Source organism: Papaver somniferum, chromosome 7, assembly GCF_003573695.1.
Source record: "Papaver somniferum cultivar HN1 chromosome 7, ASM357369v1, whole genome shotgun sequence".
NCBI lineage: Eukaryota > Viridiplantae > Streptophyta > Magnoliopsida > Ranunculales > Papaveraceae > Papaver > Papaver somniferum.
The window spans coordinates 26434372-26458832 of NC_039364.1; the positions used below are offsets into that span (position 1 = coordinate 26434372).

Below are 24461 nucleotides of genomic sequence, written 5' to 3' on the forward strand. Positions count from 1 at the left end.
TTTTTCTTCTCGAGCAGTTGAAAGAATAATCTCTTTTCTGTTGCTTTGTACGCGTCCTCTGGCCAGTTATTACGCTCCAAACTTCTCTTAAGACTTGAACAAGACTAGGTGCATAGTTATCTAGCGTAAAAGTCTTCCACAAATCTCTCACAAATATTTGAAAGTGAACAGCACGGTACTGTCCTGTTTGGACTTTGATCCATTCTCCCGGTCATTCCAGCCCAATTGGTTGGGTTAAATTTCTTATACTGATCTTTTTATAGTCTAGGAAGTCCAGCCCAGTGAAAATCCGATGTTGAATCTCCTTAAAACTCGCTCAAATTCGAACCCCTAAAACTGTTCTTCTGCAGAGTTCTTTTCCCGCCAAAATCCAGTTTTGAAACTTTGAAGATGACCTCCCCCTATCCAGTTCCGGTGTCCCTTTAGTACATGCCCTGAAATGGGGTGCACCTTATCCAAATTAGGGGTGCCTTTAGCAATTCTTCTGGGATGTTTTCCGCACTTTTTCGGGGTTCCTCCGGGGTATTTCTGGGGTACTTCCGGTATGCTATCTACGGAGGTCCAAATGCCATATTTTTAGCCAATTTCGCCACAAAGTATTATTCTTCCAAAAACACCTACAAATAAATAAAATAACCAAATAAGTACGATATCGAGCACTAACAATATATACAAATGAGCTATATTAGACACATAAATGCGTCTATCAGTTTCCTCGTTAACAAAACTTCTGATGTATGTGTTATTACTTTTCCGCATTATATTTGCTTATATAATTGAAATATCACAGGTTGTGCGTAGTTCAATCAATTGGTAAATCCGACCTTTGGTTGTTGATCAAAATTGGTTGACACCTGAACATTGATCTTTGGTATCGTTCAAGTTATTTCTTATATCAATCAGGCTCACATACTTCTATCTGTTCGATTGCAGATTATATTGAGAAATTGAGATATGACTCGGATGTTTTTCCTTGATTGAGTCTGACTGTCTAGTTGATTCTCTTGGAATTATATTAGAGTTAGTCTATAAAGATCGCCGAACAAAATATTGGATGTGGTTGTTAGACCCCCTCTTTTTCACATTGCTACTACTTCCATTAACTGCTTTGTCTCTTGGTTTGAACTCGGTCGTGATGATGTCACTAACTTTCCACGTGTTCTCATCTCTAATTGGTGGTAGGTATCTCGATAAAAGATAGAATATTCTTTGAGATTTTTACAGTATTTTACATGATCTTCCTTTTCATAGTTCGATCCTTACAAAAATTTCCACGTGGTTGGTGAGTATTTTACCTTCACAATTCACAATATTATCAAAGACGATAACATAACTGTTTTTCTTTATGGTAGTGTTAATTATTTGTTGTATCTCGGGTAGTTGTGGTTGTAGAGATGATAATCAATATCAACATACTCAATAATACAACGTATGCCATAACAATGAACGTTGCGATTGGAGTTGGGTTGAAAGCTTCAAATTTATAGTGGTAATCTGGTCATGAATTCTATCCCAGCATTCCGTTAAATCGAGAGATAAAAACGAACATGCACTAAGAGTGTATTTGTTTTTTGCTGACTCAGTGTCTGAATCTGACTCAACCTCTGACTTGATCGAGTCAGTTCGTTTGTTTTTGATTTTGAATCAGATCCGACTTGCGATCTGACTCAGTCCTAACCTCTATCTTGGACCCATTTGAGTCAAGAAAAAAAAATACTCCTGACTCCTGGGACCAAGCCACTGACTTACATATTTTTGAGGCAGATGAGTCAGATCTGACTCAAAAAATAAACATACTGAATCAGATGACTCGGATTCATATGAGTCTGGTGATATCAGTCAGATTCAGACGAATCAGGAAAAAACAAACAAGGTGTATTGGTTCCGAGTCTTATGACTAACAAAACCAGCAGAAACTGGAACCAGCTGTCTTAAGGTTAACCCCTATGGGCTAGATATCTAACAGCTAGATTGGTCATCCACGTCAGCCAGGGCAACCTCCTAAGTCCTATGGTATTGCTAATCTAGCAGCGAAACGCTGAATGGTTCAACGTTATATGAATTTATTTTCCAAACAACTAATTATTACCATTTCTCTCTCCTTCTTTTTCCTCTCTCTCTCCCTCTTTTCCTCTCTCTCCCTTTTTTTTCCTCTCTCCATCACGTTCTCCCTCTATTTCCCCTCTCTCTCTCTCCCTCTCTTTTTCCTCTCTCTCCATCACATTCTCTCTAAAAATTTAATAAAAAATATAGAGCGCTGAATGGTTCAGCGTTTATGTCACTTTTCAACGCTGAATGATTCAACGTTTCAATCTCGCTGATAATTGGACTGCGAGCAGTTGGTAGGAGAGAGAAGTATAAAGAAGTAGTGTTAACTTTTTTTCCACATTTTTTTCTTGATTTGTAACACTTTTTGGCCAATCTAACAGTTCAATCTAGCCTATAGGAATTAGCCTAAACATCAAGCTGGAACGGTCCGAACCTAATAACTTTTTAGGAGGAGTTGGGCTGGAGCTGGACTATCACAGTCCCGACTCCCGAGTATCAAACTGGGAGAAAATAAATTAGACATATTCAACTGTTTCCGTCTAAATTTTCTTGTTCTTCTAGATTTGGCTCTTTAATTCCCAAAGGTGCAATTATCGTTCAAAATTACAACCAAACTGACCAGTTAGCACTGAATGCCCGAACTGGAGCCCTAACAATTTGCTTGGTAGAACCAGAGTGTAACCCTAACATTCATTTCATGGTAAGATTTCGATCTAGACCTAATTTTTGTAAGAAATCCATAAATAATGGCGTGAAAACAGTTCGATAACAGATTGAGGGTTTTAATGCGAACATTTTTTTGTACATTTCATTGTATTATTGAGAGAAATTTACATACATTTGTTTCATGATTCACTCATTTCCTTTCTGGTGATTGAATGTTTCTAGGCAAATACATCACGCTCTTATTTGACGTGTATACGGAACACACTGGAAGCTGCTATGTGCTTGCAGGTATTTGCTTGGTTGCATTTAGTTGTTTTGGTAATTATCTCTTCGAATAAAATGAATTAAAGATCAAGACTTCTTCTGATTTAGTTTTTAATGGAAAGAAAGTTATTGGTATCAACTGAGGGAACGGACATCACAATTCTTTGCGCATTGCCATAGAGATGCGTCTTTTTGCGGACCTCAAGTATCATTATGGTTTTAATTACACGTCTCTTGCTCAAATTTGCTCTTATTTTGCTACACAATCATATGATACTAATTCAGAAACTCATGCATGTAGCTTACTGCATTGGTTAGAGATGCTATAGGGTTTCTCTTTTCATCCATTCATTTTCTTGTTGCGTGCAGAATTTTCCTTGCCAAGAAGTTGAAAGACATAACAAGCCGGAGGTTGAGCTAAAGTGAGTTTCTCTCTTGTGAAGTGTCAACTAGTTACACTTGTGTGTTCATTTTGGATTGTACTTCTGGTCGTTGTTCAGAACACCAATAATGATTCGCTTGAAATTACCTGAAATTGTGCTTTGCATTCTTCAGAACCAGCCCAGAACTTCTACTAAATCCTGTAAGTATTTTCTTTGTGGAAGCAATTGGCGAGTCTATTTTTAACTCCTCAGTCTCTCCTTTAGTGTGACTGCAGATTTCATAAACATATGGTTGGTCACCGTTTCTGCAGGTTAAATTATTTTCTATATGTTTGTTGAGCTTAGAACCCGATAGTTTTATATCCTTAGTTTAAGAAATGGAACATGGATGTATTTTCCCTTTACATTATTCTTATTATTCGTTCTCCTTCATGTTTCCGTCCATATTTGATTCAAAACTAGAATTTCTGCCCATATTTGATTTCAAAACTAGAGTCTTGTTCAAAAGATTGAACCCCCCAACCTATTCCCGCCTGTTATGGCTAACCTTCAAAAGAGTCCAGGCAATCATAGGCTATAAATCAATCTGAGTCATAAATTCGTCTCTGTTTCACTATAGGGCCTTCCTTTGGAGACGGAGGCCACGTAAATCTAAACACTTGTCCATATTTTCTGAAGTAGAGTGTTCATTAGGCTTGTGCTTGAATGGTATGGGTAAAATATCACTTGATGCGAAATTGCAAATGTCAGAAGTGGTGTTTTGTGGGCTTTTTGTTAGATTTTGATTGTAATTTGTAGTTAGGAACCAATTAAGTAGGCAAAAGTGCCATTTAAAATTTGCCTGTTTCAGAAGAAGTGCAAATTTTAGTAGCCTTTTTGCCTTTCAATATCGAAGGTTCAATACAATTTACAGTTTAATTCTAACATTGACTCCTTCAAACAAGGCATTTTGAGATTCTGCCATGCTAAACTTCACACCGAGAAAAGCTTAGGTTGGTTTTACTTTCTTGAGTCTCACTGTAATACGATTATATGAGAAATGGAGTTAAATGTTTTTGTACACATGACAACTAAATGTACCTATTAAAGTTACACTTCATACTGCTACTCATTCAAGTAAACAAAACTGAAACATACCTTTTTCTTGTTGGGAATCATTTACGTATAAAGAGCAATGCCAAAGAATGTGGAAAATCAGGTAGAAAAAGAAAACTGTATGTAAAATAAACAAACTGCAAGGGGAGCATCCCAAGAAAACAGCAATTCGTGGGTTTTACATTCCAAACCGTTGATCTAGAGTAGCTCACAGATTTATATGCCTGTATTCTCAAAGTGATTTTCTCCACTGTTTATTTTTTATAAGAAAGGAGGTGTCGTTGACATTGTTAAATTGACGTCATCTTGTACTTTTGACCCCAATTTTTTATGGGGACCCGAAGAAAGAAACTAAATTTTTTGTGCAATGCTTTTCACATTACGCACTACACCCCCACCAAAACATAGTGCAGTTTGAGGTATATAACCTCATCATCTGTCGGTTTGAATTTCAACCATTGACAACGAATGATTGATTTTCAAACCGGTAGATGGTGAGGTTATATGTCAGGGAATTTGCTGTTTTCTTGGGAGAGTGTAGGACACAACTAGAAGATTTGATTACGACAAATTAGCTTCTTATTTGTTTTCACTTTTCATTCGGGCCCTATACAAAAATTACGGCAAGTGTAAGATAGTGTCAATTTAACAATGTCAACGTGTGATAGAGTAGTTATGGACAGACCATTTTTCTTTTAACTCTCTGAATATTGTATGCCCTAAAAGAGGGTAATGGATAACCCTTTTTGGTGTAATGGTGGGTCCCCCACGAACAAGAGAAAAATGCCTCATATGAGAGGGCGGTTTCGGTGGAGTTTAAACGGATGGTCTGTGAAACATTTTCCTCAGAATGTAGGATCATTTGGTTATGTTCCCTCCAAATCCTCTCATATAATCACAGATGAAATTCAGCTTAAGAGTAGTTGGCCTCCTGCGTCAAAGTGTTAATATGGTTCTTGCTCAGTTATCCTCAAACTATATATGTCGTATTCAGATGTCCAGTCACTACTTGTACTATAATGGCTTGTTTGTGTATAGTAGAATGTTAACACATATTGTCACCCTGTGAAGTTCTCATGGTTCATCAGGCTATGCTTCCCTCTATTGTGACTTATCCTTGTGCATGATGTACACACAAGTGAAAGAAATAATAAATAAATAAATGATAACAATAATAATAATAATGTACACCAAGTGAGACTAATGTATTCCGAACCATTACCTGGCAGCGGATTCTTGATAGGAAGAATAATGGTAGTGTAACCATTACCAACAGGCCATTTTGTGATTCTATCTTTATACAGTGTGCCATATTGTTAATATGAATTTGTCCGTTTAGAGTTAAGAAACGTAATTGATTGTTTCCTTTACTGTATTTTATCTGATTGAAATGGTATTTGTCTATTATATTAACTTTTGGGTGAATGACTACTTGATAACTTTGCTGTTGTTGTCTTAGGTGTTGATCTGTCGAAACGAGGCTGAAAAATGTTTAATAGAGATATCCATTAACTCCCTGCGCATAAGTATCAAGGTATTAAATACTTTTCTCTTCTGTTATTTGATGTTTCTGATGTTTATTATTCTAAGATATAATTCTCTCTCTATATATATTTGCAATAACATGTCATCTTAACCTGCACGCACGTATTTCAATTTTCAAATCAAGTTCCTGTTGTGGTATACTGCTAAACCTATCCAATAGTTGTTGTATTATGTAAATGCTGAAGTTTTGTACTCGATGAACCTCGTCGATTGTTCGTGTTATTTAGATTTGGTGGGAAAAAACTAGTGTAAGATTTGACGTGCAACCGGTGTGGTTGTATTTATGCATCCACGGATCCACCCTTTGAAGAACTCACAATATCTCCAACATTACAGTTCTTTTAGCACAATGTCATGTTAATACATAGTAGATAGTAAGTGACATATAGCACTATATGTGTACTGGAATTACAAAGATATTTCGGGAATCTGAACATTTATAGCATGTTATTTCTTCTTTCTTTGTATTTTGTTGATGTATATCTCAATATTTGCTTATTCGTTGCTTATTTGTTGCTTCTTGTTTAGGTTAAGCAGGCAGATGAGCTTGAAAACATACTAACGAAGAAATTTCTTAGATTTTTGTCGATGAGGGCAGAAGCTTTTCAAGTATTGAGGAGAAAACCAGTACAGGTATGTGTTGGCTCCTTGCATACCAATCTCTCATTAAAATCTTTCTTGTTTCATTTACCTTGACTCAGTTCTGCAGTAGCATGTGACATTTATGGCTTGCATGGATCCCGATCCTAATAAATCTTGAAATAGGATGCATTTTTAATTTGACTTGCACTAAACAAGAAAGTACGTGATTTTGCAGTCATATACTGCAGAGCATTTTAATGTATATGTAATTAAGACCACAAGCACAAGCGGCAAGTGGGAATTGATTCAATAGATGAAGTTTCTGAAACTGCTGTGCGATATCATAATTTTATGCATACCTAGTATCAAGTGGTATCCATTACCATTATCCATATCCAGGATTGCAAATGGTTCTTGACGGTATATTGGACCCATCCAAGGAACTGGTCAAGGATAATGAAAGATAAAGTCTTATATTATCTGAATTGAAGTCGAACTGAACTCTCTGCACAATCTTGTTTGTGTCTCAAATTTGACATCTTTGTTTCATGGTCATGAATAACACCTTGCGGAGCTGTTGAAGGAACACTCTGTTTTGATTTACCGATGGTGTCAGACTAGAATTGGGCTTTGTTCTGGATTCCCTTTTTTTATTTTTGTGTTGTTTTCTTTTTCTATTCAGTAGTAAGAAAGTATTCTTTTTGCTCAGATTTTATTTGACATGTAATGTCCTTTAATATCCTTTGACGAGAATCATCCAAGGATGCCCACACTTTAGGATTGTACCGATTATGGCATCTGAGCTGGTTTTTGCTTATCATGTTTGCTCATCAACCATCTATGTTACTCTCCTGTTATGTTGTATCATTGAAGAGTTGTCTTTCAAATGTTACTGAAAATTCTCAGATTATTTTGTGAGCTTGATAACCGGAAGGGAAATGTCGTGTACTAATGCCGTTATTTTTGCATCATTTATTCATTTTGCAGGGATATGACATTAGCTTTCTTATTACAAACTATCACTGTGAAGATATGCAAAAGCACAAGCTAATAGATTTTATTGTGCAATTCATGGAGGCAAGATCTCTATATGCTTAATATATCTTCCTTTTCCTTTGCTTGATTAACCTAATTGTAGATTTTTGTAAGGTGTTTTTATATATATACTATTGGTTTTCCCAGTTAAAAGTTCTAGAATATAAAGAAAGTGGATTTTGATATTTCGACTGCTTTAGCAGGCTACTTTTTGATATATCACAATTGCAGAATAGATAATCCTCTTAAGGTTTCAGACTTCCAGTGGTATGGGGTTAGCAACTTCAGACTTGTTGCGCAGCAGAACAAACTTTTGATCATTTTACTATGAGATCAGAAGTACCAAATTAGCTTTAAGCGTGTTTACTTCTGTCAATGCGCTTGCAGGATCTATAACTTCATTTTTATCTTTCTCTTTGTGCAGAAATGTTAATTTCCTAATTATTAATTCTCTAAATGCAGGATATTGACAAGGAGATAAGTGAGCTGAAGATGTCCGTGAATACACGAGGACGACTTGTCGCAACAGAATTTCTTAAACAATTTTTGTGATATCCCCGTCCAGGCATACTAATGCCTCAAGAGTTTTGAACACTCACACGGGACTCCTTTGTCTGGAGACATCAGGCATCTCCCAAATCATCCAGCTTAGTATTATTTTTGTAAACATGTAAAAATGGAATTATGTACTATATATTTTATTTTTATTTTCTTCACTTCCAGTGTTATGTTAATTTTTACGATCTGTGGCCACTGGTCATTTATTTTTTCGGTTTGCTCTAAGTCATTTATTTTTGTAAAATCTAAGTCATTTATTTTTGTAAAATCTACTAGAACGATGTGGGTGTGGTCCACCTTAGACTCCAGTCAACAGTAGGCGACTGATCTGGCTCTTAAATAGCAAAATCTGGTCTCCCTACCAGCAACCATCCTCTTGTTCACACTAAACAGATCGACACCAGATTACCTCTCTTCTCCAAATTTCCGGTCGACACCAGATTGGTATGATATAATATATATATATAGGGTAGACCGCCGATACAGAGAGATCAACCCTTTTCTCCCGCTGTTCTTTCTTCTGCTTCTCCGTACCCATGTACGGCAACAACCACCACAGCATCCTATCAATCCTGATTTCTTCAACCAAAACCCTCACCTCCCAACTCATCCTTTTTCTTCTTCATCATCAGATCCTCAAACCATGTATTTTAACCGCCAAAATCCTTACATCCGAAACCCTAATTTCCCAATCCAACAACATCCCAATACTAACCCTACTACATCTCTGTACATAATTGAAAGCGCTGTGAAGAATTCTCATGATAATCTTCTTGCAATTGGTGATACTGTTACGGCATGGGGAGTCTCTCAAGCTGCACTTATATATCTTCAAGTAGATTCATGGGCTTCACTAGGGTTTCAAATACATCAAATTCCATCGTTGAAGCTTCTTATGAAAACTGAAGCAAGGGTAATTTTTTGTTTGTTTTGATTTCAGTTTTTCTTTTTTTTGTGTTTACTTGTTAATTGATTTTGGTATGTTTGTTTTTTTGCTTAGGTTAATTCGTTTATCCATTGTTTCGTTCTGGCGCGGAAATTTACGTCAGTGTATGATTTGGAGATTGCAATTTGTAAAAGTGAGGGTATTGAAAAGTTTGAAGGACTGAAATTGGGACCTATTTTGAATCATCCAGTTGTCCTTAAATATTTTTATGTTCCTTCGGATGTCAAACAAGTTCATAAGATAACAAGTGAAACGATTTTTACTAACTTTGTTGAGTTCGTAGAGTATTGTGAAGGGAAACGGAAACGTGTCAAGAAGAAAAAGTTCTTGATGTTTCTAGCAAGGAAAGAAGATGTTGCACGCTTGGTGTTAGGATTCCGCAAGTGAAGTACGTTTTTTACTCTTTTGTTATTTATCTATGGCATATTAACGGGATATAATTCTTGTACAAGTATTGCATACTTTTGAATTGTTTGTTTTTCGTCTGATGAACTTAGTATTCTTGATTGGTTTAGAAGGTTAGATTGTTTATTAGTTCAGAAGCAAATTAGTGTAGCATTTACCTAAGGTCCATTCCTCCTGTTCGTTTGTGAACTCTATTTTCTGAAGATAAGGTTATCACGCAACAAATTCTAAGAGTAACAGTTATTGTATAGCATGAAAAGTAATTGATACGCTTCTTTGGTTTGTGACTTCTCTTAGGAATTGGTTTGTACTCTAACAAATGGATATACACCAAGTTCTCTCTGGTACTCCCTTCCACACCGTCCTGGCCAGTTTTATTTTTTTAGCATGGCATGGAGTGTTTCTACTGGATTAGTTTGTAAAAGGTGAACCAAAAATAGACCTTATCAAAAACCCAAAGCTGGGATATTTCTTCTTTTCTTTTTGTTAATTGTTTGTATTATTTAAATATGGTTTGACTTTGATATTCTTTTACTATCCGCAGAGTTTATGCAACTTATATCCAAAATGCAAGCAAAGCAGAAGGGGAGAGACTAAAGAGTTCTGCTCAAGCACTGAGACAGAAGTCCATCAATCATAACAAAAAAGTGGAAGATGAAGTTTCGAAACAACCTGCTATTACTTTAAAGAAAAAGGTTTTAGACAAAAGCAACACTAAGATTGTGGTTGGGTTATCTTTTAGGCAAATGTTAACTTGTACACCGGAGCATATGTTAAGGAGATTCTACCTAGCTACTTCCGGTAATACCCTTCTAAATCAAATCTTTTTTTACTCTGCAACCAGACCATTGAGTTTTCTCTTTCTCTGTCTAATAAGAGTTATAAGACCGCTGATGAAAATCAAAACCAGTACACCAACTCCAAACTCTTTCTCTTGGATCTGAAAAAACCAAAAATCTCTATATCAGTGAAGTTTCTCTTCAAAAATCCGATCCTATGATTTTCATTGGGTCGAATTTGTATTCATCAATTAATTAATGGATTCATCAGAAGATTCAACAATGGCTACCTCAAGTGTTGTACATCTTGCTTCTGTTTCTCAACAACCATATGTTTCGGAACTTCTTTCGTTTACTCTTGAACGTCTTCATAAAGTCTCATCAGATCCCCTCAATTCGGATACAAATGCAAGAAGTTGCAGTTGGAATTAAAAAGCTTTTGTTGCTGCTGTTGATGCGTTTGGTTGCGATCTGTGAACAACTTTCTCCTGCTGATAAACATCTTGAATCAACGGAACAAACCCAAATTCTTAATTAAACGCAGGGTTAAATTAATGAAGACCCTTTGATGGGAGATTCGACGAATTAATAAACATCTTCTTCTGATTTAATTTGGTGAACACCCAATTCTTTTTCCATCATCCTTTTAGATTTTGCATGTCATTCATCAATATACAAAACTAGCCTCCGATGTGTTACTGAGTATGGATCTAGTTTATAATAATTTATACTAGCACCCATCATATGATATCATTAAGATTTTACTGTATCAGTATAAGAATGGAGATGATGGATGTCGTTTCTCGTGAAATAAAAATGGAGGAGGAGAAGATAACAAAGGAAATAAGAGAGAAAGAGAGGAAAGGTTGGGATTGATTATTTAATTAATTTCCATTAACAAAACCAAAGGGTACTATTGGAACAATAATTTCTATGGTGGCTGAGGCTAGATTATTAATTGCCTGTGTAACCTGTTTCAATTTCCTATGTAAAGTAAAATATACCCTTGTTAATTTGTATACGGGTATACAAGTTAACACGAAACAATTGTATATTGTGTTTATGTGGGTGCTTATTTCATGCCAAGATAAGAATAGTGTATCCTATCTAAATTCTAGGAGGCTAAAAAAGTGGGGTTTTGGAATTCCAAGGAAAACCTGAAATACCTTAATCCTTTTTATTTGAGGAAGAAATTTTATTAACTTGAAATACTTTCGGTGTCTAGTAAAAGATAAATTATACTAGGAGGCTCATCTAACTAAACTCTAGTAACATCGTTCTGCCTGCTATACTTAGCTAGTTTATCAGCAGGTTTACTATAGATTCTAAGAAGGTTTATTATAGATTCTAGGAATAAAATTACATTTCCATTTTAACTTTTTGAGGTTCTCAATGACTTGTGCAGAGTTGTTGATATAATTCTCTATTCATTGTAATTCTGTTTTGAAGACAATGTGTGTGTATCTTAGCTCAATACCTAACTGCATCAAAGAAAACCAGGCATTCTGCTTGTTTGTTCTGAACTCATTATTCCTGCATAGCATTTGGATTTGCAACCCCACCACTTACTTGCATAGTCACGTAATGCCATAGTAATGCCTGCTAGTCTTGTATTAGCATCACAGTTATTTGAAGAAAAAAAGATATGCGGGTGGTTTCCACTTTGGTAAATTCATCCTAGTCGACAATCCTATATTATGATTAGCCAAAGATCTAGAATTGAGGTTCTCAATATAGCTAGTAAAAGTGAGAGCCCTTCTAGCAGTAACTATAGGGACAACTTTCTTTTCTTGAAATTGAACTTCGCATCTCTCATTCCAGATAGACCATGAGATTATCATTGCAGTATTCGGCCAAGCAGCTTGAGCCGACTGATGTTGTACTTAAATCATCCAACTTTCGAACAGAGCAGTGATATTATTATGAACCACTGCTAAGATACTCGCCAATTTGCATCCAAACTGCTCTAGAGAAAGGACAGTAAAAGAGGATGTGCATTAGAGATTCATCAGACTGATTGCAGAGAGGACATAGATGATTTATGTATCTACAACTCATTGAGAGCCTGACTTTGGTTGGCAAAGTATCTGATAGACATTTCCACCAAAAGTGCTTAACCCTATAACAAGTCTGTATACTCCAAAAAACTTCTTCCAACTGATATTTGAGTTTTGGATTTTTTGTGAATCTCGCAAATTCCCAAGACTTATCTCATGCAACTTATTGTATGCAGACTTTAACGAGAAAACTCCATTTTTTGTTAAACTCCAGATAAGTTTGTCTTCATCCACAAAAAGAATCCTCATATTCAAAATGAAATTTACTGTAGAATTATCAAAAAAATGATGAAGCAAATCAATGTTCCAATGCATGTTGTCTTGAGTGAAAAGATCATGTACCCATATATATTGCTCGCTATCTTCTATGCCTTGTTTTGGATTTGGTGGTGTACTCATGCCAGATATCCACACATCTATCCAAATTTTAATCTTATTTCCTCTTCCTAGTCTCCATCTTGTTTTGGATTTGGTGGTGTACTCATGCCAGATATCCACACATCTATCCAAATTTTAATCTTATTTCCTTTTCATAGTCTCCATTTTCTATTCTGCCTCATAAAAGAAAGTTGTTTCTGAATACCCTGTCATGCCCAAGAACAATTTGATTTAATAGTTAAGTTGGTGCCAGAAATATATTTGGACTGTATAGACTTAACCCACTGATCATCAGGATTTGTACAAATTCTCCATGCAGCTCTAACAAGAAGGGCTTGATTAAGAATTCTCAAATCCCTAAATCCTTGACCACCAATATGTTTGTGTAAACTTAAAGCTTTTCATGAAATAATGCAAGTGCCTCTATGATCTTTGAAACCCCACTAGAAGTTACTTGTATGTCTCAATTTGCTTGATAGCATCCACTAGTATTTGTAGGCAGCTCATTGTATAAGATTGGATTGTATTTGTAACATTCTATATCATTAGAGATTTGTTGTATTGCGACATTGTATCTCCATTTCAGCTAGACAAACGGTTATTTACTCTATCAATCAGGCCATTAAAACATTGTACTTTGTTCTTACCAATGATAAGAGAAATGCCCAAATATCTTTCATTGGAATTCATTATAGGAACTTTAAGTCGTCGAGGAAGTATTTTGCGGAATCTTTGTGGCACATGAGTGTTGTAATACACGCTCGATTTGTTAAAGTTCACCATCTGCCCTGAGGCAGCACCAAAATCTTCAATAATTTTAAAAGGATTGTTCACATTGTAGAGGTCTGCATTTATAAACAACAAGCAGTCATCCGCGAAAAATAAATGAAAAAGTTATGGAGCACATGGAGCAATCTTAATACCAGCGTTACGATTATTCTGTTCAGCTCTAAGAAGTTGGCGCGAGAAAGCTTCCATTACAATAATAAAGAGATAAGGTGACAGGGGGTCACTTTGTCTCACCCCTCTTGATGGTTTGTAAGAATTACAATGAACTATATTAAGAAGTATAGAGATTTGTGTGGTACTCACACACTGCATAATAAGATCACACCATTATGGGAAAAAACCTATCTTCAACATGACATCTCTGATAAAGGACCTTTCAAGCCTATCAAAGGCTTTAGACATGTCTAACTTTAAAGCTAAGTGCTTAGACATTTCTTTTTTATCCTTCATAGTATGCACAATTTCTTGAGCTAGGTGAATATTATCTGATATCTGCCTTCCTGGTACGTAAGCAACCTGAAGAGGATATATAATCTTTCCCATAACTTTCTTCAATCTAGATGAAAGAATTTTAGAGATGATTTTACATGAGGTATTGCAGAGGGAAATTGGTCTCAAATCAGAAGGAAATTACCTATTCTTTGTCTTAGGAATTAAAGAAACATTTGTAACATTTGGGCTTTTAAGAATATAGCATGTATGAAATAATTGTTTCACCACTTCCCCAACATCTGTACCAACAATATCCCAGTGATGTTGAAAAAAAACCTGAAGGAAAACCATCCGAGCCTGGGGTTTTCCATGGTTTCATATCTTTTAAGGCTTTATGGATTTCAACTACATCAGGTGGTCTCATCAAATCCATGTTATCAGATGAAGTGATGACAATAGGGATGCATTGTAAAATATTTTCATTTATAGCTGTAGAGTAAGTAGTATGTAGAGAACTATAATGATCAATGAGTAAATTTTCTAGCCTTTCTCTAGTAGTACACCAATTACTAAAAAAGTGGGGGTACAACAACCTCACCTAATATTTCGCTTATCAATCTGTATGGAATAACTCCAATATACTTTTAAGAGAATCAACTAGACAGTCAGACTCAATCTTAATAAAAAGTATATCAAAGAGTTATATCTCAATTTCTCGATTCAATCCTTAGTCAAACAAATAGAAATCTGCGAGCCTGATTGAATACAAGAGAAATAACCTGAACGGTACCAAAGACCAATGTTCAAGGATCAATCAATTTCAATCAACAACCAAAAGTTGGATTTACCAACTGATCGATTCAACGCACAACCTGGGATATTTCAATTATATAACAAAATATAATACAGAAAAGAAATAACACAGACACAGAAGTTTTGTTAACGAGGAAACCGCAAATGCAGAAAAACCCAGGGACCTAGTACAGATTGAACACACACTGTATTAAGCCGTTACAGACATTAGCCTACTACAGACTAACTTCGGTCTGGAATGTAGTTGAACCCCAATCAATCTGACACTGATCCAAGGTAAAGTTGCGCTCCTTACGTCTCTGATCCCAACAGGATACTACAAACTTGATTCCCTTAGTTGATCTCACCCACAACTAAGAGTTGCTACGACCCAAAGTCGAAGACTTTAATAAACAAATCTGTATCACACAGAAAAGTCTACATGAATAGATAAATCTGTCTCCCAGAGAAATACCTACGAGTTTTGTTCCATCTTTTGATAAATCAATGTGAACAGGAACCAATTGATATACCAGACTTATATTCCCTAAGAACAGCCTAGAAATATCAATCACCTCACAATAATCTTAATCGACTAGCGAAACAAGATATTGTGGAATCACAAACGATGAGACGAAGATGTTTGTGACTACTTTGTATCTTGCCTATCGGAGAAATTACTCTCAAGCCAATCTTATGATTGCACTCAATCACGATAGAAACAACAAGATCATATCACGCAACTACAGAGAAAATAGTTGGGTCTGGCTTCACAATCCCAATGAAGTCTTCAAGTCGTTAACCTACAGGGTATCTATAGAAACCTAAGGTTAAAGGAGAATCGACTCTAGCTTATACAACTAGTATCACACATGAGGTGTGGGGATCAGGTTTCCCAATTTCTAGAGTTCTCCTTTATATAGTCTCCAAATCAGGGTTCGCAATTTAAGTTACCTTGGTAACAAAGCATTCAATATTCTTCGTTAGATGAAAACCTGATTAGATTCAAGCTAATATCTTTCAACCGTTAGATAGAACTTAGATTGTTACAAACACATGAAATGTAACTTCATTTAGGTTTGAGTAACCGTACCTAAACGTTTACAAGTCGTTGGTTCAACAGTAGTTAACCAATGGTTAGCCATATGAGCACTTTCATATCAACCTTATTCATCTTCACCATAACTAGTTCAAATGACTCAAAAGAACTAGTTAAAGAGTTGTTCAATTGATTATATCTCATAGAAGTATATGAGACACAATCGAAACAAAAACGATTTTGATTCACTCGAATCAATTCATGAACGGTTTGTAAAGATTGCATTCGTTAGTTTATATATGTCTTCGTTCACGAATAAATCGTTTTTAGAAAATAACCCACTCAAGTATGCATACCAGTACGCACACTTAAGTACCCGAATTGAGTTTGTTTTCAGTTCACAAACTCCAGCAGAAATTCACGGGATGTGAACTTCCGGCAGTACGCGTACGGGTACGCGGACTTAGCTTCTAGACATCCTAAACCAGTAAAGTACGCATACTTTGGTTCAAGGATTTTGGACTTACACAAGTATGAGTTCACATACAATTTTCATATCTATTCAAGGTTATATATTCTAAACTCTCATTTCAATCATTGAAACATTCTTAGAGGATGTTAAATAGAGGTTATTCACATACTATTTTTCATCAAAGCGATTTTCAAGATATTGAAATAATCAACATGACTTTCTTCACTTGTAAAGGTGAACTTGGCCTAAGCGAAAGCTTACCAATACATATTTCGTGAAATAGATAAGCGAGATGAACTCGGCTCGAAATAGCAAATGTGTATAAACGAAGTCTATATAGCAATACGACTTTTGTCTCAAGATAGGAGATAGAGTAGATAGACTTTTGAGTGATAGATAAGTTCAAGTCTCTGCATACCTTTTTTTTGATGAAGATGCACCAGTTCATTGAGTAGTTCTTCGTCTTTGCATGATGAACGTCGTGGATTCTAAAGCTCAACTACACTTTCTATCCTAGTTCAAGACTTAGCTATAAGTAGACTAGAAATCAAGACTTATAGTTTTGGCAACTAAGCTTGACAAACAAGCTTGAGATAGCAACGCTTGCGAGTTCGACTGAGCAGTGCTCTAACAATCTCCCCCTTTGTCAATTTTAGTGACAAAACTATCAATATATATATGAAATACAAAATAAATAAACTTTGCAGCTTCTCATCCACATGCATGATCTCCTTGGTTCTTCAACATTACTCGAAATCTTCGTCACTTCCAAGTACTCCGATGATTCCAAAGATATTCAATGCAGCATCATCGTTGTTGAAGATCCGTCAATGAGAAAACAAAAGCTCTCAATCATTGTTACACAGTGTCATAGTATTATTACACAACATCAAAGTTCAATTGTATCACAACTTCGACAACAATACTATGGTGATATGTATCACTCCCCCTTAGTCAATACTTCATCTCACATGAAAACCACTCCCCCTTACATGATGATCCGAAAACCATATGTATTTGTAGTGTGTTAATTCTCCCCCTTTTTGTCAATAAAATTGGCAAAGGTACGAAAACTAGTGGTATCCTAATGAAATTTTCATAGAGACACTTCATGACCAAAAGAAATCACGTATCAGCTTTTAAGATGCAATCATATAGCCGAAACTAAATGCATTCATCAAGGAGTTTATAAAGATACAAGATAACCCCTATAATATTCCACAGCCGCACTCCCCACAAAGATTTGGAAATTAAGCACAAATTCAATTAAGAACTCTCCCCCATAAAATTTCATCCCCGAAAGAACAACAAGAGCGACCTTAATTTCACAAGAAAAGAAGGATTTCTTTGGACACTAACAAATCACATGAAACATGAATTTGTATCCAAAATAGTCAATTAAATTAGCCACAAGAGAACCCATGATTAATTTAATCGGAAATGCTCAACATACGAGAACTTACGGAGCCGCACAATATATATAAAAAATATGGATCAGGGAAGATTAATATTGCGGAATAAACAAAGATTCATTCTATCTTTCATCACTATTTGCACAATGACATACAATAGACTTAATCTTTGTAAGCAAAAGCTCATCCTTTCTTCCATCAATATTTGCATAATGACATAAAAGGCTTAACTTTTGTTTGTCAAAAGTTCATTCAATCTTTTATCAATACATGCATATCGACATATGAAAGACTTAACTTTTGAACACGTTTGGGACAATCATAGTTCACAGACGCAAACACACATATCCCGTAATAAATTGCAATATATAAAACCACAAAGATTAATACTGCAATATCATCTTCCAAATAAATTTTAGAATTTAAACAAATAAATCTAAAAACATTGAAGATGAAAATCGTTGGACATAGCTATGCGTAATCACAATAATGGCTATACAAAACTCTAGTTATTCTTCTTAAAAACACAAGAATAAAATTCTCATAAGAAGTTTCCTATACAAAATAAGACAGACTTTAAAACCAAAAACTGATAAGGCACGAAACTAATCATCATCTTAATCATCGGAGACCATAAGAGTAGCTTGAATCTTATCCATGTCATCCTTGATTTCTGGAAACTTAGAAGCAATCACAAGTAATTGTTCTTGCACACACCTTACTTTGGCACTAATCTTATCAACGCCTTTAAGAATTTGATGAAGAAGATTCATGGAGGAGGTATCACAAAAGCCATCAAGGTTGTCGCATATTTGTTTCTTGCAAGCATTCTCCTTCATACGTTTGAAAGTACATAGACGAACAAGCTTGGGAGTTCCATTGGAATTTGATGTGATTTTCAATGTTGTTGCAGTAATAGGTTCATTGAGACTTGTGAAAGCGGATTTTTAGACTTAATTTTTATAAATAAAAATAGCAAACTAAATTAAAAAGGTGTTGTGGAAATTAAGGAGAGAATGGGGCTAGGATTCCACCATTGGTCGATATTAGTGATTTAATAAAACAATAATTATGAACCTCAACATTTAAATTAATTCTAATAGTATTGCCTAGACATGTAGATTTCCAAAAGAATAGATGTTAATCCAAGCATAGAATATCAAAACCCTAAAGCAAGCATATTCTATCAAGAGAAAATACACCTAACTAATCAAAATCATATAAACAATTTTTAGTTCAATGCAAAAATCATAATAGAGTTGTTGTAATTAATTAATTGAAATATATCACTTTTACCGAAACAACGACTTCCTTCACAGCCCCAAGGATTGGGTTTAGCTCCTCATTATTACAAAGAAAACTAAATAGAAGAAATAAAAGAAAATTGTGAAACTGGCTACCGGCTCACCGGCTCTCCCTTGATTGTGCTCTCTTGCTCTCTATTTATACACACAAACCCATTAATCAAATATATTCTTCCATAACTCCAAAATCTTCTTCTTTTTAATTAAAAACATCTTCAAGAATTTTTCTTTTTCTTTATATTCTCTAAATTTCTTTATTATACCCAAATCTTCTTTAATTCGCAGAATCAAATCCAAGAGAAAATCCTCTAAGATATCTTTCATGTTTAATATAAGATAACTTCTTTTTTTCTTCAAAACTCCGGTAATTAATAATCATAGATTTCCTGTTTATAAGGAAGAAGATATTCTTGTCTTAAAAATTGTAAATCCTTTACTATTGAAACCCAAATTTCTCGCCAATATTCTGTTTGAAAATGAAGAATAAGATGGTGCCCCTATCCAAAGTGCAGGTGCCTTTATTAATTTTCTCAGAGAGGTGCAAGCATCACTATTCGAGCAACTTTTTCCACACAAGTGTATTTCTCCAAAAACACCTACACAAACATAAAAGCACCATAATAAGTACAAAATCAAGCACTAACAATAGAGACACTGAGGACAATTCAGACACAAAAATGTGTCTATCAAATACCCCCAAACTTATTATTTGCTAGTCCTCGAGAAAATCTAGAAAAATGACTACACTTAGCACGTGCAGCAAGCCGTTAAACCACTAGGTGGCCCTAGTGTCGGAGTGTTGTCTCCGGAGGGTTTACCAGAGGTGTACCCACAAAACCTTTACTCCAGACCCTAGCTATCTACGCAGAACATTGGAAGGCACTAAAGAATCTCCTTGGTTGGCATACTCTCATTGACTACAAGAGGAAGTACCCTGATGCGAAATTCCAATTGTTGTACACGAGTTTGCACTCAGCATACTAAAATTCATATATAAGTGACAGAGCTCTACTCAGATAGTTTATGTACATCATAACCGGAGTCAACCAATCACATGGAAAGATTAAGAAGATGAATAAAGAGATGGTTAAAAGTGAACGGTGTTTCCCATATCTGTCTGAAGGCCTCTGCCAAGGTGAACCTATCCTAATGGACTGAGATACCGGTCAGACTAATATCAACACAACTGGCATATACAAGTGATTAATGATTTTCTGGGGTTGTAGTAAATAGGATTCGTTTCAGACTTGTGAAGGAAATGGAATTTTGAGATTTAATAAAAATATATATACAAAAATATTAACAATGGTGAGAGGTACTGGGATTAATGATTCGGCTAATCTTCATAACATAGGGATCAATGATTTATTCTCAACAATAATCGCTCAAAACATATATGGACTCTTATTTTGCCAAAGTAGATTCTCAAAACATTGATTGTAAATGTTAAGCATGGAACATCAAATCACCTAAGCTAAGCATGCCCATCTAATCAAATAACACCCAATTTAATCAAATCATATTTCAATTAATTTTTAATGCAAAAGTCTTAAAAAGAATTAATAAAATTACCCATGTATGAAGCTCGGCCTCCTCCGTCGTCCCAGTGTTGGGGTTTAACTCATCATAGTAAAAATGCTCTCAAAACAATTTATTATGGCTCAAAAATGGTTTACAAATGATGAGAATATGAGAAATACAATAAAACCAGAGAACTACGACCCTCAGTGACAAAATAAGACTGTTGTAGCCCTGTCGCAAACGCTGTGGAAAATAAGACTGCATGATCACGACCCACTGGTGTTAGTCGTTACTACTGTAGAAAAACGACTGCTGTTGCAGGTATGTTCTTCGCGTTTTTCATGTTCATCAGCAGCAGCAGCAGCAGAAACCGAGTTTGGAAAAACTCGAATTTCTTCTTCTCTGGCTCTCCTCAGCCCCCCAGACTCTCGACAACCTTTCTCTGACCTCCAAGGACTCTATTTAAACCCGAAGCATGCATCAATCTCCTCCATAACTCCACAAATCCTCGGCAGTGAAAGAAAATATTTTCGGATATTTTCTTTCATGTTTTAGATTTTCACGCGTTTTCTCTGGTCCAGCACGCTCCAATTCGACTTATTCACGCCTCAACACTCTTCCAACGCCAGCAGAACTCCCCCATGCACATAAGAACTTCAATTTTGCTCGTGTTACAGTCCACGTGCTCTTTTTGGGTGTGTGAATCATACCGAAAATTCCAGCCAAATTTGATCGATCATGTCACCCATATATGTTCCTTAACCTATATCACATCTCTATACCAAATTTCAGCCATTGAATCGACCCATAACCCCTTCATTTTGACGATCGAAATTCTGCCAGAACTGTTTAGAAATTTCCCGCCAAAATCGTTTCAAATGGGGAAGAAACTGGTATCCCCCTATCCAGAGTAGGGGTGCGAATAGCAACTGCCTTGGGGGTGACCTGGGGGTGCCCCTTAGTAATTAGGTTACCCCTTATCCAAAAGCGAGAGTCCGAATAACACTTGTCCTCCGGGTGCCAAAATCAACTTTTCGAGCCGAATTTTCCAAAAAGTTTATTTCCTAAAAATACATAAAAACACAATATTAGTACAAAAATAGAGTTCCAACAATACGGACATTGAGGACAAATTAGACACAAAAATGTGTCTATCAAATACCCCCAAACGTATTATTTGCTAGTCCTCGAGCAAAACTAATAAAAATAAATAAAATAAATAAAACCGAGTTAATCTCGGGAGGGTTTACCAGAGGTGTGCCCACAAAACCATTACTCCAGACCCTAGCTTATCTATGCAGAACCTTGGAAGGCACTAAAGAATCTCCTTGGTTGGCTTACAATCACTGACTACAGGAGGAAGTACCCTGATGCGAAATTCCAATTGTTGTACACGAGTTTGCACTCAAGCATACTAAAATTCATATAAAGTGACAGAGCTCTACTAAGATAGTTGCACTATGGACATCATATTCGGAGTCAAACTAATCATATGGATAGAAAAAGGAGATGGAAATAGAAAAATGTAGATGGTTTTGATGTTAACCAAATGATCGATGTTTCACATATCTGTCTGAAGGCCACTGCCAGAATGAACCTATCCTAATGGACTGAGATACCGGTCTGACTAATATCAACACAACTGGCATATACAAGGGAACCAGTGGTTAATAACTTAAATCTAGATCAACAAACTGGCAAATACAAGGGAACCAGCAGTTGACTACACAGAACAATAACCATTTTTTTTTAACTTAACGGCATGAATAGATCTTTTTGATCCAAGCGCATGCTTCTTGTCAGCAGATTACACGATAGTTCCCACGGGTCCTGCATTCCACGCTTGCTTAGGCGACGGAAACAGGGAGAACACACGCATATTGCTATCCAAGTGTTAATACTTATTCCGATTGGTCTAACTGGTCCGGTCTTTTTTTTTTTTTTTTAGTAACTCAGTCAGTCTAATTCACCCTAGCAGTGGTAACAACTTGAATCGTGTGCCCCACCTAATCACTTAGAGAAACATAGTTTAAAATGAAAAAATAAAATGAAAAAAAGAAATGAAAAGGACTCAACGAGATATGGTGCAACTATCATGTTATTTCTAACACCTGAGCTCTGTGCTTTTATGAATAGACTCTATAGATGTTTCCATCTAATCAGATTGGTTCCTCAACTCCTACAACCAAGATGTTCCCATCCACTTAGATTGGTTAGTGAAACCTTAATAGGCATAAATTTCTAGGCTCTGGAGTTTACTAATTGCAACTAAAAAGTTTCTCCCATACCCCCAAACTTAAATCTAACATTGTCCTCAATGTTCTAAAGATGAAACTAAAAGCATGAATAAGGAGAAATGTTACCATTTGAAGCGAAAGAGTTAAGGAAAGATATTACCGTGTTGCATGAGCATGGGATACCTCCCAAGAAGTGCTAAGTTTAAAGTCTTCAGCCAGACTTAGGAAAGGATTAGTCAACTCGAACCATAAAGTAACAGTCGAAATAACTGTGGGTCTTCAAAACTAAATAGAGCTGACCAAAGGAAACTGCAATGAACCAAGAAAGTGGACAAGAATAGCATGCCCTTACCTAGTTTCCTGAAAACTATCGCTAATTGCGGTTCAGGTTCAGGTTCTATGAAAGGGTCTAAATAGAATATTTTCATTGGCTGCGTTTCTTCATAGATGGGATCCGAATCACTAGGTCTTAGAGTCTGTAAAAACTCAAATTCGAACTTAGAATCACGAAGTAATAACCTAAATAATTGCGGATCCTCTAAGTCAATCAGATATGACTTACATAGTTGACCACAGTGAGAGTAGTGGTCATTCTTAGGAAAATGTGTCGATTCTATTAACCTAAAGTACTTAGGCTTAGTCTCAGAACTTAATATTCGACTCATTTGAAACGTTCCCACAGTTGGAAGAAAACTATTTGGTGGGAAAACAAAGTAAATCTGGGTATCATAGCCTGGGCAAACCATATCATGGGATTAAAAATGGAAATTTTCGTTATTATTGGCAGCCGCGAATATTTGGATTAAAACAGTATTTTCGAAATGAACCCGTTCCTCTAAACCACTATCGGCTTCGTAATCAAAAGGAAAATCTACATCGTCTAAAACGGTGGTATCCCTAATCAAATCCTCGTCCTTTTTAATAGGTGAATAATCATAAAAATTATTTGGATTTGAACTAGAAATAATATAATCACTATACAACTCAATTGGATTACTAGACTCCTGATCACTATGCCTACATATTTCAGATTCTTCATTACTGCTATCCTCATCATCATAGTACGAAGATGATTGAACCTTATCTAAATAAGTAGTGTCTTTTATTCTAACCTCGTCCTCTAAATTAGGCAAATATTCACTATTTACATCAAGGGTAAAATTGGAAACACTATTTTGGAATGTAAGATTATTTCGAGCAAGTCTTTCGTTCGTCTCAGCCATCAGCTTGAGGGATTCCTCTATAGAAAGTTCACTCATTATTGTAGTTCTTTCGTCTAGAATTACACTATTCATCTCAGCTAACTTACGCGTCGACTCAGCTAACTCCCTGAGGGACTCTTCTAAAGGAGGAAAGGAATAGGAACAAAGGGATCATAAAAAGGACTACTTTTCAATAGTTTGATTGTATCCTCTAGAGACGAAGAACTAGTACTATAATCTTCTTGCTCGTAAGACTGATGCATGTGTGGATAGTAATAGGGCTCACCAGGGTATGACCCATATCCTTCCAAATGATGGCATTCCCAACCACTATTCCCAACATGGTCATAGAAATGATGATGTCCATATTCAAATTCAGGTCGATATTCATTGTATTGGCTTCTATCAGACCAGCTCGACATTCTTAATTGCAAGGGAATTCTACACAACCACAAACAAGGCCGACTCGACTCCACCAAAGCAAACCTAAAGATTTCTAGCAAACAAAAAGCATGATGG

At 35.9% G+C, this 24461-nt stretch overlaps 2 protein-coding genes across 4 annotated transcripts; both read left to right on the forward strand.

Annotated features, from left to right (window-relative positions):
- Positions 1–2537: 2537 nt before the first annotated feature.
- LOC113300613 (actin-related protein 2/3 complex subunit 4) lies at positions 2538–8415 on the forward strand. The gene is made up of 8 exons (XM_026549820.1): positions 2538–2749; positions 2938–3003; positions 3349–3401; positions 3535–3562; positions 5917–5991; positions 6531–6635; positions 7572–7661; positions 8082–8415. The coding sequence occupies exons 1-8, from the start codon at positions 2747–2749 to the stop codon at positions 8169–8171; spliced, it is 510 nt and encodes a 169-aa protein (XP_026405605.1). The 5' UTR covers positions 2538–2746; the 3' UTR covers positions 8172–8415.
- A 143-nt stretch (positions 8416–8558) lies between these two features.
- LOC113296763 lies at positions 8559–10596 on the forward strand. Of its 3 annotated transcripts, none has more exons than XR_003333118.1 (4): positions 8559–9090; positions 9178–9511; positions 9826–9953; positions 10073–10596. XR_003333118.1 is itself a non-coding variant. In XM_026545090.1 (3 exons), exons 1-2 carry the CDS (start codon positions 8821–8823, stop codon positions 9508–9510), a joined length of 603 nt encoding a protein of 200 aa, XP_026400875.1. In that variant the 5' UTR covers positions 8559–8820; the 3' UTR covers position 9511; positions 10073–10596. The 3 variants fall into 3 exon arrangements, 1 of the variants encoding a protein (XP_026400875.1); XR_003333119.1 differs by having other exon boundaries at positions 9826–9872; XM_026545090.1 differs by lacking the exon at positions 9826–9953.
- Positions 10597–24461: the final 13865 nt, after the last annotated feature.